Source organism: Odocoileus virginianus, chromosome 11, assembly GCF_023699985.2.
Source record: "Odocoileus virginianus isolate 20LAN1187 ecotype Illinois chromosome 11, Ovbor_1.2, whole genome shotgun sequence".
In the NCBI taxonomy this organism is placed as follows: domain Eukaryota; kingdom Metazoa; phylum Chordata; class Mammalia; order Artiodactyla; family Cervidae; genus Odocoileus; species Odocoileus virginianus.
The window spans coordinates 58,208,583-58,225,134 of record NC_069684.1 but is presented as its reverse complement, the minus strand read 5'-3'; the positions used below and the strand labels follow the sequence as shown (position 1 = coordinate 58,225,134).

Genomic DNA, 16,552 nt, shown 5'->3' with positions numbered 1-16,552 from the left:
CTCAGGGAGCCGCATGTCTGCCTAACCCACAGCAGTGCATAGATTTAATGGAGCACAGTTTTAATGCTTCTCTGGGGGGGACGCATGCAAAGCGCTAACTAGCAAACTAAGGTTCTGTTAATGAATGGATGTCCGGACGCCATACTTAAGAGATGCTGGCATCTTGTTCCCAGTTTGCTTTCCAACTATCTGTCCCGGGCAACGTGCTCCTTGGGGGCGCTCAGTCCTCGAGCCTAGCTCCCAGCTTGGCGCATACTCTTCCTCGGCAGGTGAGAAGCGTCCAGGGATGCTCAGAAGCAGAGACGCTACCACAGGTGAGAAGCCAGCTAAAGGCACACTGCTTCAGTGTGTGTAAGACAGTGTTCTTAGGAACTCTCTACTGGTATTAAAGAAAAGAAAAAAGTTGTCAAAAAAACCGATACCCTACTTGTCTTAACTGCAGACAGAATTCATGTGTTTTTCATCACTGGACACAGCCCATTCGAACACTGAAAACATAGTTGTCACTTTCAATTTGTTTATGGGATGTGAACAGCATAGGAGTAAATTCAATTATTATGTGGAATCACACAAAACTGCTGATATTTGACCATTTCTTGACCTAGAAAAATGGCCATTTCATGTGGCTCAACCTAATTTAATTAGAATCCTATTATCTCACTTTCATGCAAAAAAAGCCTTAAGTTTGATTGGGAAATTTCATAACTTTCCTTCTTGTTTTCCCTCAGAAAGCCACCTCTATGTTTGTTTGTTTGTTTGTTTTTTAATCACTATCAAAATGAGAGATTTTATCAAAGTATATTTCAAGACTTGAGCCTATTAAGATTTGGGGTACATAAGCCATAGCCATCAAAATTTCACTAGAAATCAAGTTTTGCTCATTAGTCCACCGACTCATTCCATAGAGTGTTTCCTCTAAGGCTTGGCCTTGTGAGAAGCAACTTGGCAACCCCATAAAAAAGAGCAAATGCTTCATCCCAAGGGCCAAGAGGACACAGCGATGGAAAAAGATGGACAAGTCTCAGCTTTGACATTCTGAGCTAAAGGACTTGAATTACAGGTGAATTTTTTTTCCCCCAGTGACTTTGTAAGTTTGCTCAAGACAGAAAGACTTCAGTGGATCTCAGCGGCAGTAGCGGCTCTCAGATCAGGTGATATTTAGCGTTTTGCATGTAGTATTGGCGATGTGATGAATACCCTCAGATAAGAAGGGGAAAAGGAGCTGCCACGTGCAATTGATCATGGTGTTCCACCTGCCTCCGCCTCCAGTGCTGCTCCTAAGTTGGCCCACTTCTGAAGAAAGTGAGACCACCTTCGTTGGAGGATAGCGCTTTCCTCGGGCACAAATTTTTATTTCAGTTTGAATCTTACACCATTACATTGCCAGTGGTGCATTTTTATGTTTACAATTGACATCTTCGTCAAAGAATGAAACCTCTGAGCACTGGCTCAAAAGCATGAAGGTGGCCTGCAGTTAAGTACTTAAATTATTTTACACCTAAACGGAGCCCAGTTGTTTTGAGTTAAAATTTAATAAACCTTAAACAGATGACCTTTCTTGCACAGAAAGGCCCAGGGTTACAAAAAAGAAACCAACTTTCCAATGAAATATATTTTAAGGAACTAGTGCTGAACAAAGGGCTAGTTAAAGCTGAATGCTTTGTCAATTTATCAGCTGGTGAACATTCTGTTCCTGAATTCCCCACTCTCCTGGATGTATGGAACGGTGGTGCCTTGCTTAATCGAATACTATTGATTCGAGCGTGTCACAGTGATCTCATTGAGAGTAATCAATAGTAATCCAAAATCAATCAATCTGGCTCTTGCACTATCATTTATCAAATCTGAATACGCCAAATTATTTGTAGGCGTCAAATTACAAAGAAGAGAAAAGGGGAAAACCGGGGAAGGTAACGGTTTATACTGAAGAGCAAAACCAATGTCTTTTTTTTCTTCTTTAAAATGGACGACTACTTGGCCAAATGCATTTATCTTCTCATTAACGTATCCTAAATTTATAATGAATCTCATTCCATTCTTGGGAAAGAATAAGACTTCTTGTATAGGAGTGAGCTGGTTCAGCACAATCTTTAGAAACTTAAAGATGCCCCAACTTGCAGAGATCACACCAGCATTTTCCAAGTCTGAGTAGCTACGTTTCAAATGCCTGTCATCCATCTGCTGGTAAATAAGGAAACTGGACTGGGAAAAGACAAAACTGCCATCTCTGAGGATCAGAAATGATGGTTAATGGAATCAGAGTGGAAAAAGGAAGAGTTAATTTCTCCGGAGAATGTACACCTAGATGCACCTGCTTATCAAAGAAGCTGCTGTTGGCGCTGAGGGTTCTTTTATCAACATATTCACCTGTAATTTAGTCCAGGTAATAAATCCTTCTATTCACTACAGCACACACTCAAAAGCACTCCTACTATTTAACGTGAATGAAAAAAGGCCCAGAGTGTCTAAAACATTTACTTTCGCTAATGTAAGAGTGTTGGCATTTTACTTCACTCGCGATAAGCTGGTGCCAGTGGAAGTGATTATTCTTTTCTTATTCAAAGCCTATCAGCATTTCGAAAAGCTCTCTCCATCTTATCAGGTGTATGAACTGCACAGTTACTGAAAACAGTTTGTACGGCTCCTCTCTCTTTCTGCCAAGCTATCTGATAAACCCCCAACTAACTAACTGTATTTACCCACAATCAAACAGAAATTGTATCTTCCGCGCGCGGTCGCCACATTCCAGTTTGCCATAGGTTTTTCTGCTGTGACATTAACTTAACAAAAATGTCAGTAGTGAGTACCCCAAACTGACAACAATCAAGAAAACACTATAAAAGCACTCAACTAGAATGCACGACAAACAGAGACGAAAGCAAAACAAATAAGAATAGTGGAAGGCAATCTCTTTGGAATTTGAGGGGGGTGGGGAATAAAGTGTACCGTGTATGCAAAGCGGGATGAAAATCATGCACTTACCTTTGACCAAAGTAAAGGATCTTTTAGCAAAACAGATCAATAGACAAACAGCAATTTTAAAAGAAAATACTGCTGACATGGAGGGGTTCAGGAAAGTTTCTAAGAACTGAGCATGTATTCCCCCCACATTTCAGTTTATATCAGTGTGGGGTAGAGAGGTTCTATAATGTAAGCAAAGTAAGACAATAGACAGTATCACCGAACTTACCCCATAAACCGAAGACAAGATAGAAAGCAAGGCTGTCACATATGGTGACCACATTCTCAGGACAGATTTTCCAATCATTAAAACCCTCATAAATGCTCTAGACATTAAAGTTTTGTTCACTATAAGGAAATAGAAAAATACAAAAAATACAATTTGAGTGTTTAACCTCATCATTTTTCTCATTCTTCAGACTTAACCAACTGAACAGTCTCATATAAAGGTACAAAAAAAGAACCACCCTAAGAGACTAACCTAAGGAGCTGATCCACTCTCCATTTCTACCTGGTTAAAAAACGCTTTCAAGAGTTCATGGTTCATACAAATTGAGAGACATCCCTAATCATTTCTGGGTAGCTCTTCGGAGCATGAAAGACACCAATGATATTTCTAGAACAGAAGAGAAATATGAAACTTATTTGAACAACTGAATAATAAATTCCTAAGCCCATGACAGAATCTCTGCCTGGGCTTCGGTGCATAAATGGTCCATTTGTTCCTCACCTCCTTTTGCTGAATGGCTAGGAGAGAACAGAAAAAGGCAGCCACATGCTCCCACCTGAGCCCGACTCCTGATTCTGTCTAGACTCCAAGAACAGAATGAGCCTTTCCTCAGATGGGGAGAGCAATAAGATGAATTAGCCAAGTGTGCAGTTCAGTACAATTCAGCTGATGGTTGCCTTTCCATCTGTGACACTATGATCCCAAGACTGGTGAGGCAGGTCTCATTTAAGTCTGTGGTTAAAAGGGGTGTTCTGTCATTTCTTAGGGCCCAGCACCAACTGTATACAGTCACTTTCTCACATATATCTTTTTCTTTCTTTGGCCATGAACTGTTGGTTACGGGCCCAACAGTCCTCCTCAAAATATCTAATCTGTTTTAACAGATCAATGGCTGTAAAGAAAGCATTGATAGAGTATTTTTTCATTTAGGGAAAAATGAACACAATGTAACAAGGCATCTTACATTTTTTGGAGAAATTAAAGTGCCACAATAATTTGGAATTATGGAGGGCAAAAAGCTATTGATTGAACAACCTCACATTTGAATTTTTCTCTTAATTTTTCATCTGACTCACTATTTTTGCTCACTCTGAATACAATTTTAGATATTCTTTTCAAAGCAAAATAAATTTTTATAACTACAGACTGTAATAACCTACTAACTGCCTTGAAAAGGGCATCTTTTCAAACATTTTAGCTCCTATTAAGAAACTAAATGTATTTATTTAATGAGTCCTCTGTTTAAATTCTCAGAAGCCACTGTAAATGAATAAAATCTTCTTAGAGCAGATGAAAAAGGAATTCTCACATACAAAAAAACAATTCTGATCATAGAGGAGAAAAAAAGAATTCAGTGCTCTTCTGCCTATTTTCTGTGCATAAGTTCTTGATTTGCTTTTTTAAATTTCATTTTTTTACCTATTGAATTAAGCAAGACAAACATGAAAGCACAAGATATCTTTTTTTTTCCCTAATGTATGCAACATGCAACAAAAAAAGAAATGTCCCTTGTTTAAAGTGGACTGACAAGGCTTTTGATTCTCCACTTCTTAAAGTCTTTATATACATCACACGTAAGAGCAACTAAGATTCACCACTTTGGACCTTTTTTAAAACAATGAACCCCATCATTACCTCTTTATTTCCAAGATAGTAAAAAGATTTGAACAAGCTTCAGTTACACTCTTTTTTCTTTTTTTTGAACAAAACTCATTATTATCTATGCTTTCTGTAGTCCCACAGAGTTTTAAAGAGAAGCAAGCAAACAATCTGGTTTTCACTGCACTTCTACTAGCCATCAATCTCGGATACAATATGAGAATTTATTGGTTGCTTCCCTTTTATTTAGTACCATCTTAAGCAACTGTTTGCGAAGGTGTATGAGGAAGGAAAGTTAAATTGACACGTCTGTGATATGCCTGACAGCCCTTCGTATGCCTAATATTAATTTGCTTTCTTTGGCTAGGTAAGTGCTGCCAAAGCATATTATATATAATGTGTACTTCCAATCAAAATGATGAAACGTATATATGCAATTTTGTTTCACTCAGAGCAAGGAGAGAAGGCACACAGGCATGTATATGACAGAGACTGCCTTTAATAATCAAAATATAAATCTACTTTCAACTTCTCTTTTCACAATGCAATCTGATCTTCGATAGGCTCTCCATGAGTTTAACACTTTAAATAACTCTTTAATAGATTTTAAATGCCAAAAACCAGTGTTTTCATTTATTAGACTGTGTGAAAGAATTCCAAATAGCCAGAGGCAGCATTTCTAATGGCTAGTGTTGCATGTTATATATTTATATTCAAATGTACATACATATCTATGTCAGTATATTGAAATAAGACTTTAATTGGCCAGTGAGAAGCCAATTCATTTAAAACTGTACTTTTTCTTTTATTGCTTTGCCTCAGTGAGTTACCTTCCAAATATACATGCATTGCCATCAATTAAAATGACAAAACATTTGAAAAATCAAAACATAAAAAAGCAAGCTTCTTCCAGACATTGAAAAATATTTTTGATAAATTAAAAAAGGAACTGCATGAAGGTATACATACACAACACATATACAACCTATATCTGCTCAATTTGATGGTTTTGCATAGTTGATTAGAAAATACATTTGGAAAATACGGAGAAATAGTGTCCAAATCAAAGAAAAAGAAACATCTGGCACTTCTGTAAAGAAAAAGTAAAGAGAAAGGATGTTTGCTATAACTAAATGGAAATTATTTTTATTAGCTAGGTTTCCCAGACTTTGACAGTAGAAATCTAAAATGAACTTGAAACAAGAATAAGATGCCAGGTAAATCCTTCAAAAGGCAGAAGGCTGTCACTTAACACTCTCAGATAATAAAGGAGCTAACTTTCAGCAGATGGATTGGCATAAAGAAACAGCAAGATTTTTTTAAACAAGAAACATCAAATCTGTTTAAGTATTATACAAACATATAAAGGTAGGAAATGAATCTAGGAATTCAAACAAAATATGCATTAGAACAGAGTTTGAATAGAAAGATCATTTGGATAAATGTTTTCTCTCAACACTCACTCAGATTTACTGAGCAAAACCACAGACCTTTAAACTTACCTCTGAGAATAAAATTCAAAAATTCACAAATCTATGATGTATTTCATATGCATATAATGATAATTAATTTTCTATATTTGCTTTTGGCAAAAAAGAAAATGACATATTTATATAGTGCAAATAAGGGAAATTTTTATTTTGCATTTATTTAAAAGCTATCATGTTTTCATTAAGATATATTTATCAGGCTCAACTATATAAGAAAGCAATGTAGCTAACAGCTAATTCAAAACTGGTTCTTGGATATGGGCCCAAACCATTAAATTATGTACTTAATACTAGTGGCTTATTTCCTATTTTACAAATTATTTATGATTTCTATATACTGAATTTCAAAATGATAATAATTAAAAATGTATAAAATCAGAAACAAATTAATATATTCGGTTACCTGCTACCTGTCATTTATATAGCAGCTAAATCAATTTATTTTAAAATCAGACTTGGGAAATACCTGAAATACTAATTCAAGGTTAAAATGATGCCTAGGAAATTTAACTAGACACTAGCTGATTAGAAAAACACTTGAGATCCACTTTATTATATAAATACACAAGGACACTCTCAGCAGCACCCCTATATTCTACATACATACTTCTTCCCATGTCTATATATGTATTTCACCTGCATACTATACATGCACATAAATGCACACACATGTGTGTAGTATATTCTACACACTGCTTTGGATTTTAAAGGAGCGTATGCATAGCTATTTATTTACAATGGGATAGACCATGGACATCCAATACACATGGCTATGAAAATAATAATCAACAGCAAAATATACAAAATGCAGTAAGAGAAAATGTCAAGAGGCAGAGATGCTGGGTGTCATCCCCGGACTCTCAAATACACACATAAGTATGATTGGAGAAAGAGAACCTAAATATTTCACTGTCAGAAAATGTAGAAAACAGCAATTCATTTCTATCTCATGTGCTTTAGGACAATGACAATTTAATACAAGGCCAGTGGATGTAAAAGAGATAAAAACTGAACAAACTGGGCCAGGGCAATCAAAGATTTTCTCCAGAGAGCTGGCTAGGGCCGGAGCTCATATGCACTTACACCAGATCAACATTGTATTGTTTCTCTCTGCCATGAATTTGCTATGAAGCAAAATTCAGAGCAGAGCTTATCTGCTGCAACGACTTGAAACTTCTACTGAGATACCGCAACGCTCTCCTCTTATTTCCAAATGCTTGGTAGGTGATTCTGAAAAGTTTATTTGATATTAATTGCTGTCACAGAAATCATGGCTATCAACTGCCACTTGTATGACAAAGTATCAACCACAAGCACAGATTTTGATTTATTTTTATGAAATAACATAAGCAAAGCATTCGGTGCTGAACAGCACTTAGGAAGTCAAACAAAGAAATATTTTGTTTAGTCACTAGGCTAAGACAAATGTTGAGGAATTTTTCACAAGTGATACGGACTTGAGATTAGGCATTATGCCTACCTTCCCAAAGAACGGCTTCTTCTTTGTCTGTACTTCTTGCAGGAGTGAGGTATTGTGAAAGTATTGTTAAACAGAGTCATAGAGAAGTTACCTGCCCCCTTTGATGAATAGCACCATGGACCTAAAATTAATTGCAAAAGTATGGCCTGGCTAATGAGATGGTCCTTATCTTTTTTTAGCACAGGAAGCACAAGTATTTTTCTACTGGCTCAATATTTTACAAAAATGCCTAAAGTATTCTTAACTCAGTAAAAATATTATTCAAAGACCTCAAAGACACAAAATAACACAAATTCTAAGATCTAGAAAATTCGGAATGAAAACTAATTTCATGTATTATTTTCTTTCTAAATCTTTTCTTTTTTGCTTTGAAAAGAAGGACAGCAGCAAAAAAAAACACAATCTTTTCTCTGACTTCTATTAGCATTTTTTAAAGCTGAATTACAATACCATTCTTTATAAGATGACCAATATATATCACAGGTCAGATTAAATCAAAGAAATATATCAAAGGCCGTCAATTTAGAATAAAAAAAAAAAAGAACAATGATGCCGTATTAGGGGGAAAACACTACAAAAATGATCATCCATGCAAGAGAATTAATGGATATCCACAAGGGCTTTGCTAATAACATGGGTTAATTACCACTGCAACACTCTAGGCTCAGTAAATAAAGCAGCAGTGCCATAAACACATTAAGATGAGAAACCATCACTGTAAGAACCAGCCAACACCATCACCCTTGCCTCTGACCAGGAAATGGGAAGCTGATTCCCAGCCCTTTCTGCAAAAGGAGGATTTCTAAACTTACCACCTAATGTGTACAGGGTAATACATAAATACACAGACACAAAGGGCTATGAGACACGGGGTGTCCAGCACTTACTCACCACTCCCATTCAACACTGATTCTCTTAACTCAGAACACTTTTTTTGCTTACTCCAAGGAGAAAATCATATGTTACATAATTCACACTGTCCAGATATTTCGACTACACGTAGTTTGGGATATGTGGTTATTTAATTTTTAGAGAAACAGAATTAATCTGTCCACTTTAGGGATGTGATGGGCAAGGTTATGAGACTCTACAGCTCAGGAACATTCACCCCTAAGTGCAGCCAGTTGCCACTTCCAGCAATTTACAAAGAAATCATCTGAAATCCCCTACCTTTAAGGCTGCAGGTGTTTTCAACAGATTTATAGAGAAGAAACAGGAAGAAAAGTAACATGAGCTCCATGTCTGCAGTTTAACTATTCTTTCTTTGAAAAATAAACTTAAAGAGTCTGTTCATAGTTCTCAAATAATATCACATCTAAAGTGACTTCGGCAAGCTCCTATCTTTTTTAGAAAATTGCCTCCACTCTGATTTAGGGTTTTTTTTGTTGTTGTTATTGTATACATTTTTCCTTCCAGCCTATGTTTATCCCATGTATTTTGACATTATAATATTACTTTTGGATAGTTGTATTTCAATTTACTTTAGCTTTTAACAAGGAGCGATGAGGCAGAGAAAAGAATCAAAACCCTGAAGCAGAAAGAGTAAACCTTACAAAATAAAACTTGCATAGCTCCAAACAGGAATTAAAAAAAAAAACAAACACAAATCTGTTTAATTTTTGAGGTCTGGATTTTCATGATCGGGCTGAAATTCAAATACTAAACTGTTCCCTCCTAGCCTTGCCTGTTTGGAGTGTTTCAATTGCCTTTCCTTCTTCCAACAGCTGTGACAACTGCTAAAACAGTCAGTAAAATTAAGTCCGCTCTATAATCCTGTAGTCAATGTTACATTTTAATCAGAGGTTGAAAGAGAACCGTGATGAGCACACTCATTTAGAATGATTAGACTGACACATATGTCAAAATGAACAGATATATTATTTTCATCTATTTATGCTATCAGTTATTACTGCTATTAAATGTGAAACAAGCTTTCAAGTATTATGCTCTTTAATGCACAGGCACATTTCCCAAAATTAAAAAAAAAAAAAATACAGAGTTATAGGTTAACATTTTAGGCTCTCCTAATGGTGGTCAATAAATTGCAGGAATCTTTTCAACAGCCTCCACAGCAGAAATTGTCCAATATTCTCCTCGGAAACTGCATAACTCTGGTTTCATTTCTGTGTATACGCACACGTGATGGGGTTTAACCCAGCACAATTACTATGAATATTAATAGCATGTATAAATTCTGTGGTTTATTAATTGAGACAGAGAGGCAGATGCGTTACTAAGCATTAGATCTTTCTGTCTGTCCAGTGAACCACGTAACCATCAGAGCTGCATCCAAACAATAAATCCGTATTTTTTAAAGATGACTTTTAATTGAGCCAAAAAGGAAAGCTAGTTTGAATCTTGCGCCAAAGCCAGAAGGACATGTGTCCTGATTTCATTTAAATGCATCTGCTTTAAGAGGCTTATCTAAACTAATTATTCAAATTAGCTATAAGAAGTTAAATTCAAGGAAACTATTTTACAAAGAAGGCTGGGTGGGGGGAGGCAGATTTTTAAAGTTTGTTTTGTTTATTTATTTATGAGAGAAAGTTCCGAACTGAGTGAGCTTGGATAATGCATTCTTCCTGACATGAAGGTGTATTAAATTCTCCAGTGCTACAGCCTCAGGTGTACTAACCTTCAAACTCCACTTGAGTGGGCAGTCCTACCTTTGTTTATTTTTCATTTTTATTTTCACACAATTTAAGGTTTCTTCCTCGGAGGTTTGCAACTGACGCAAGCACTGCCTTCCAATCTTTCTGTTCTTCCTAAGTCCATCTCTGGGCTAACATCCCTGGTGTGAGTGTGTATGCGTGCAAGCACGTCTACAGACACACATACACACTCACACTCAAAACACATGAGGAGCCACTGAGACTGCAAGTCACTTTCATCTCTTGCTTAATTACAAAGCAAGGCAATACTCAGTAGCTAAGGACCGCTAGTGGACATCTACCTATAATGCATGACCTCCTCCTCTCGAGGGTTTTATGTTTTCTTCACAATCTAGAGAGAACTGTTTGCCAAGAGCACTCTTTTCAGAATTATAACAGTTGGTATTACTGTAATGGGAAAGCAAAGCCATATAACTGACTCAACAGAAAGAGGAACCAGTGACAGTTACTGTGATAAGCTAGTATTTTATCTTAACAGTGGGTTGAAATTAAGTTTATGACCTACTCATTTACCCAGGAATGCCTAATTTACTCCTTTTACCCCCTACTCACTTCTCCCCCACCCTGAGCAATACAAATATGCATATTTCCATGGGCATAAAGATATTCATAAATACAAATGAAACTGCATCTAAGGACAAAAGTACTTTTCTGTATTTTCTGGACATGATACATGAAACAAATCCACAATCTCAGCATCGTCTGTTCAAGGAGAAATTTAAAAAGTCACTACTGTTTCTTCTTTAGTTTTTTTTTTTTCTCCCTTTAAATATTTATAGCGTGTGAAAAATCTCATGTTACTTAATGGACTGATTTGTCAGTTAAGTGCTGACTTAATGCTAACCATGCAAATAACATTATTCTAGCCCCGGCTTGCATAGGGCTAGTTTTAAATTGTTCTCTGAAGGAGAATTAGTAAATGTGCAATTTTGCCTCTAACTCTGCGCGGTAAGAAATGACAGGGAGCTGAAAATATCTGTCAAGCTGCAAATACATAAGAGGCACTCAATAGTATAAATCATTTTGAATATTGTATTTTAAAACATCTTTCCTTGGGAAAATGGGTCCTAGTAAAAGATGCATTTTAACAGTTCACTAAGCATTTGTGCCAAGTGCCTATTCTTAGCACCTGAATAAGAAGTGACTGTCACACAGCTGTTTTACTGACAGTCACTGAGCTTTGCCTCAAAGGTAACATTGTAGTCAGAGAACAATTCTCGACTTCCTGAATTAGGAGATCACCCTCAACACAAAAGGCAGAAGACAGACACAAACAAGCACTCGTGCACATGAAATACCCAGGGCATTACCTGAATCAGGGCGCCAAGATCCATCCCGTCCACCCCCACACCCCCCGCCACACACACACACACACACACACACACACACACGCACGCACCCCCACGACGAGTTTTAAAAAGGAAAGAAAAAGGTACCTACTCTTCCTCGTAGTGCAGGGAAAAAGATTCAGGAAGGCAAAGTTCTACCGAATCCATGTGCGACCGGCAACCATTATTTGTGTACCCCCGCTATAAATCAAAGTTTCCTTGACAGAGCACAGTGCAATTAACACAAATGTTCTCCTAGTGACAAGCCTATAGGCACAGCCAGTTGGGACCAGAGCTCTCACACTCTCCTAATCAAGGACTTAAAGCCCCGATTGGAGCTTATTAATATGAAGTAGAGCTTAACATATGCAGTCCCACCGGCCCAGGCGCGCAGCCGATTGGGGGGCGGCTGCCCAATCAGGAGGGAGGCGACGGGAGGCTGCGAGGAGCCGCGGAACCAGGCAGGTACGAAGGGTGCAGAGACGCGACCGGCTGCAAACTAAGCGAGAGAAAGGGGAGCGGGGACCAGAGATCCGGACGCTCCCAGCCGATACTGCGCTAGGCCCGCGCTTGCTTGCCCTCTTCTTTTTCTCTTTTCTCTCCTCCCGTGGGCAGCTAGAAAAGAAGCCCAACTAATTTAACCCTCCAGGCCCCGGAGGGATCTGTCTTGGGTTTCTCACCCAAGATCTCTTTTTGCCTTGCCCAGAAGAACTCACGCAGACTCGCAGTTAATCTGGGAAAGGATTCTGCGGAAGGTAGAGAATGAAGTTTGTCCTGCCGGTGTCTGTGTGTGATTCCACCGGGGAGGGGGCTCCTGCTTATCGAGAGCTGTACTTTCTCATTGATCCGTATTCGTGTTGTCGCCTGTTTCTCTGAGCTAGACTGGGCATTGAAAAAAAAAAAAAAAAAATCCAAGATATGACTTCTAAATTGTTCGGGCATGCGAAGTGGGAATCGTCCTCTGAGGAGGATTGCAGTTTTACACCACTACAGAAGAGGAGAGTGCCTCAATGCAGTTTTCGAGAATGCCTATGTAAATTCTATGTGTAAATATTTCTTTACCTGCTCCCCCTCTTTCTACCTATAAATATACAATGCATAGCTTTCCAAAACAAAGATAAACAACTGTGGGACAAATTGGCTTCTCCAGTTTCAGGAGTGGGAGACGGGGCAGCTGGGTAGCTAGTGCAATGAAAACGTCTCAGTACATTTTGACAAAATAAAGACTGCGGTTTTTTTTTTTTCCCCCTGTAGGGAAAGCAGTGCTAACCAGCGCACTAAAAGTGTTCTTAGTCATACATTTATTTCAATACAAGCTTCCAAACTGGGAAACATATACAAATACATAAGATTTTTACCCCAAACGTCAGCTTTCAAATAAAATGTAGTTTACGTATTTGTCAGTTACACATAATATACCCTGAATGCTTTAAAAAATCAACTCAGAAACATTTCGTAAATCATCACACAGTTTGGTCATTATAAACAGGAGTTTCAGAAGTGCTTTTTAAAGAAGACAGAATATAAGAAGAGAAGGGTGTTTTTTCTCTAATAGTGTGTAAGTCTGATTTCAGTTTCCATATAACAAAGAGTTTGCTTAAGTCCTATTTTTAAATACAGGATTTTTTTATACTAGCAAATGTACATGGGAATAGCTACCAGCTATTTATGGCAAAGAGATAACTGCTAACTTATGACCCGAAATTTTGATATAATTCAGCTCTACTGCTTACCAACCCTTTTCGTATTAAGTCTGACATGATATAAATAGTCTAATCTTTGAGATCAAAATAAATTAGTTCATATATCCAGTTTGTGTTCAATTCACTCGATCAGAATTCAACTCTTTCTTCCACCCTCTCAAATTTTCTAGGCCTTTAAAATAGAACAGCCACATTAACATTCAGAATATAAAAATGACAGACATGATTTGGTTTCCCCCACAGAAGAAAGCAATTTCCTTGCCATGTATTTAACCATATCTAAAGATATGGGCCTGATGCCTTTTGTTTGTGGTCTAAATGCATACAAGTTTGTAGTAGAGAACTCACATAGCAAAAACTACGCCTAAGAATACTGTAGAAAAGCAGGTAGTAAAAGCTTAATTACCAGTAGCATTATGCTGTCTATATTGTTAAATGTGAACTCTGCAATTAAGATGTAAATTTGGTGGTGAGCAGTGAATTAAAAGAGCTTTGAGATGTAGGAAATCTGCAGACACCCGAGGAAAAAGAAAAAAGAGATTTGTCTGTTCAATTGAAAATGAGACATGTAATCATTTTATAATTTAAAAAATAAATAAGGCATTTGAAAAAGAAACATGATTTTTTTTTAAAAATACAATAAAAGAAATATGGAAACTAATATTGCTTTAGAAAGACAGGGAAAAAAAAATATCTATGGTTCAAGGATTCCTGTCTTAATCTGTGAATAAACTAAAATTCTCAGGGTAATTAATCCCGTTGTACACATTTTTAAAAGAAAAGATACAGCAAATAATATTTTCCTTCTTATTTTGTCCCGGGACATTTAAAAAAATAAAAATCATTTAACGTATTCAGTGGATCTTAATGTACTCAGCACATTCAGCTCTTGCACCTGTGCAGAATACTATATTCTATTCAGTTTCTTTGCATTATCATACTGTGACAGAACCTGTTTATTACTCCTTTGAAATGGCTTTTTAAAGACAAGATTTGTAGTCAGTAATTTACCGATGGACATTAAGTCACCATGTTTCCTGAGAGTTATCTTTTATTTCCTAGAATGTCTTTATTTTTCCTAGGGTACTTATTTGACCCATTCTGAACCATTCGATTTTGCTGGTATCTGTTTTTAAACATATTTAGACTCGTATTCATATATAAGTCTTTTTTCTGTGCTCGCAGAGGTCCATGTACAAACATGCACGGTGTGATCCCCACAGATCTTTCACTAGCTATATTTCATCTATGCAAGGTGCACTGTCCACTGGACTAGCTGCTTTCTGAACGACTAGGTTTGCAAAGCTGGTTTATTTCCCCTAGGGATCACTGTGTTACCTCTACAAGTCAAGGGCCTAAGATTACACCTACTGTCTTGAATCGAGCTTAACCAATTTAAAATTTAAAATAATATCTACTGCCCTAAACTTGTGAGACAGCTTCCAGAATGTTTTATAAACACACAGCTTAGTCATCTCTAGAATCTTCCCTAGTCACAGAGTCTTTTTTCACCTTGAAGGAGGAAGGAGGATAATTACAGGAAATAAACATACCATGTGCAATATTGAGCATAAGCTTTAAAGAATCTCAACTACAAAGGATTTGGGGGGAAAATGAAACAAATGGACAGATCACCAGCCCAGAATAAATAAATATATTTGCTCACCAGTCTATACACTTCACAATCTTACCACAAGGAGTCTACCCAAAGCAGGATAAATGGAAGCAGACAAAAGGTCCCCATGAGTGTTTTGCAAAGAATATTAACAAATTAGTTAACATCAGTCTATTAGGCATCAGAACCTGGATCCACACAGAGTTTCAGTCTCTTCTTCTTTAAACAATGCAGTTTAATATCCAAACCACTTCATTCTTAGGCCCCAACGAAAGCACAGATGCTAAGCAGAAAATATCCTTCATTTCCGCTTGAAAGAGCGAAATAGCAACAAACAAAACTCAGTGGAAACAAAAGGTAGATTCCTGTTGTCTGTAACAGACATTTTACTGTATTGAGTCGGAATCATTTTATGAAACTGAATTCTTATGATGTTAGAAACTGAGGAGAATGCTTAGTCCTGCTATCACTGCATGCTAATAGCTGTTTTTCATCCCCACCTTCCTTTTCTGAAAATTAACAGAATTCATCTGTATGAAAATGTTTACAGCTGCCACACTCTTTCTGCAGCAAATCTTGATTCTATATCGCGCATTTGCCATTTGTTAAATATTTCAAACTAAACAAGGCATTGCAAATTTAGATTTTCAAATTGCCCTGCAATCTACTTTTGCAGATCTTTCTCAAGATCATAAAACCTTCGAAAATCTGTTTAACTTTTGGAACCACCTTCCCTACTGTCTGTGATATATTGTGTGTAGTATAATATACTACAAAAAGCAAACTGAGACTTATACAAACTACCATCTTTAACTCCAAAAGAAAATCCACAAGGAACATCCCTGGAAAAAGAAGTCTGAAGGACAAGCAGAGGCCTGGGCCCCAGGGTCCCCTCTGCCACCTCATGAGCTGTGTGTCTCTGTGTCTCTTGCTTCTTCATTTGTGCTTTGAGATTTCTTTTATGCTATAATCCTGCTTAAGAAGACACCTTCCCAGTGAGAACATGAAGACTTCTTTCGAAGTCAGTACGACTACTTTATATCACCACCAAACCTCTATCCATTCATCAAACCTCATTTTCTGTTGCTTTTCATTTCTAGGGCACAGACTTTGATATTTAAATTATTGTCTCGATTGGCAAGAAGCAATCATTTCTACTGAAAGTGATCACTTCCACAGAGGCACTAATAAAAACCTTTCCTTTTGACAAACCTCTTGTCCTATATACCCATCCCATTCCCAGATTACCAAGTCCATGTAAAACAAAGCCCATTCTCTGGGGACTGATTACCTCACTTCCAGAATATACAAAACTCTTTTCCCAGTGTGTTCGTGAAAGTGGGGAGAAAAAAATAAAGAATCAAAGGAAGACAGAGAAACTAACAGAGGCAATTCGGTTTCTATTTAATTAATTCAGGATTACTTCACTTTCATTTTGTCAAGCTAATCATATACATGGTGAAATGTCAGTAAAA

At 37.2% G+C, this 16,552-nt stretch overlaps 1 protein-coding gene across 10 annotated transcripts in view; it reads right to left on the bottom strand.

The window, feature by feature from the left end:
• Positions 1–16,552, bottom strand: part of ESRRG (estrogen related receptor gamma) — a 625,441-nt gene that overhangs the window by 228,009 nt on the left and 380,880 nt on the right. The window contains exon 1 of one of the 10 annotated variants that reach the window (XM_020905035.2): positions 11,872–12,106. The exons of the other annotated variants lie outside the window; for them this stretch is intronic. Coding sequence (XP_020760694.1) covers positions 11,872–11,927 — 56 coding nt within the window. The 5' untranslated portion in view covers positions 11,928–12,106. Of the gene's footprint in view, positions 1–11,871; positions 12,107–16,552 lie in introns of those variants that run through there. 10 annotated transcript variants of the gene reach the window in all.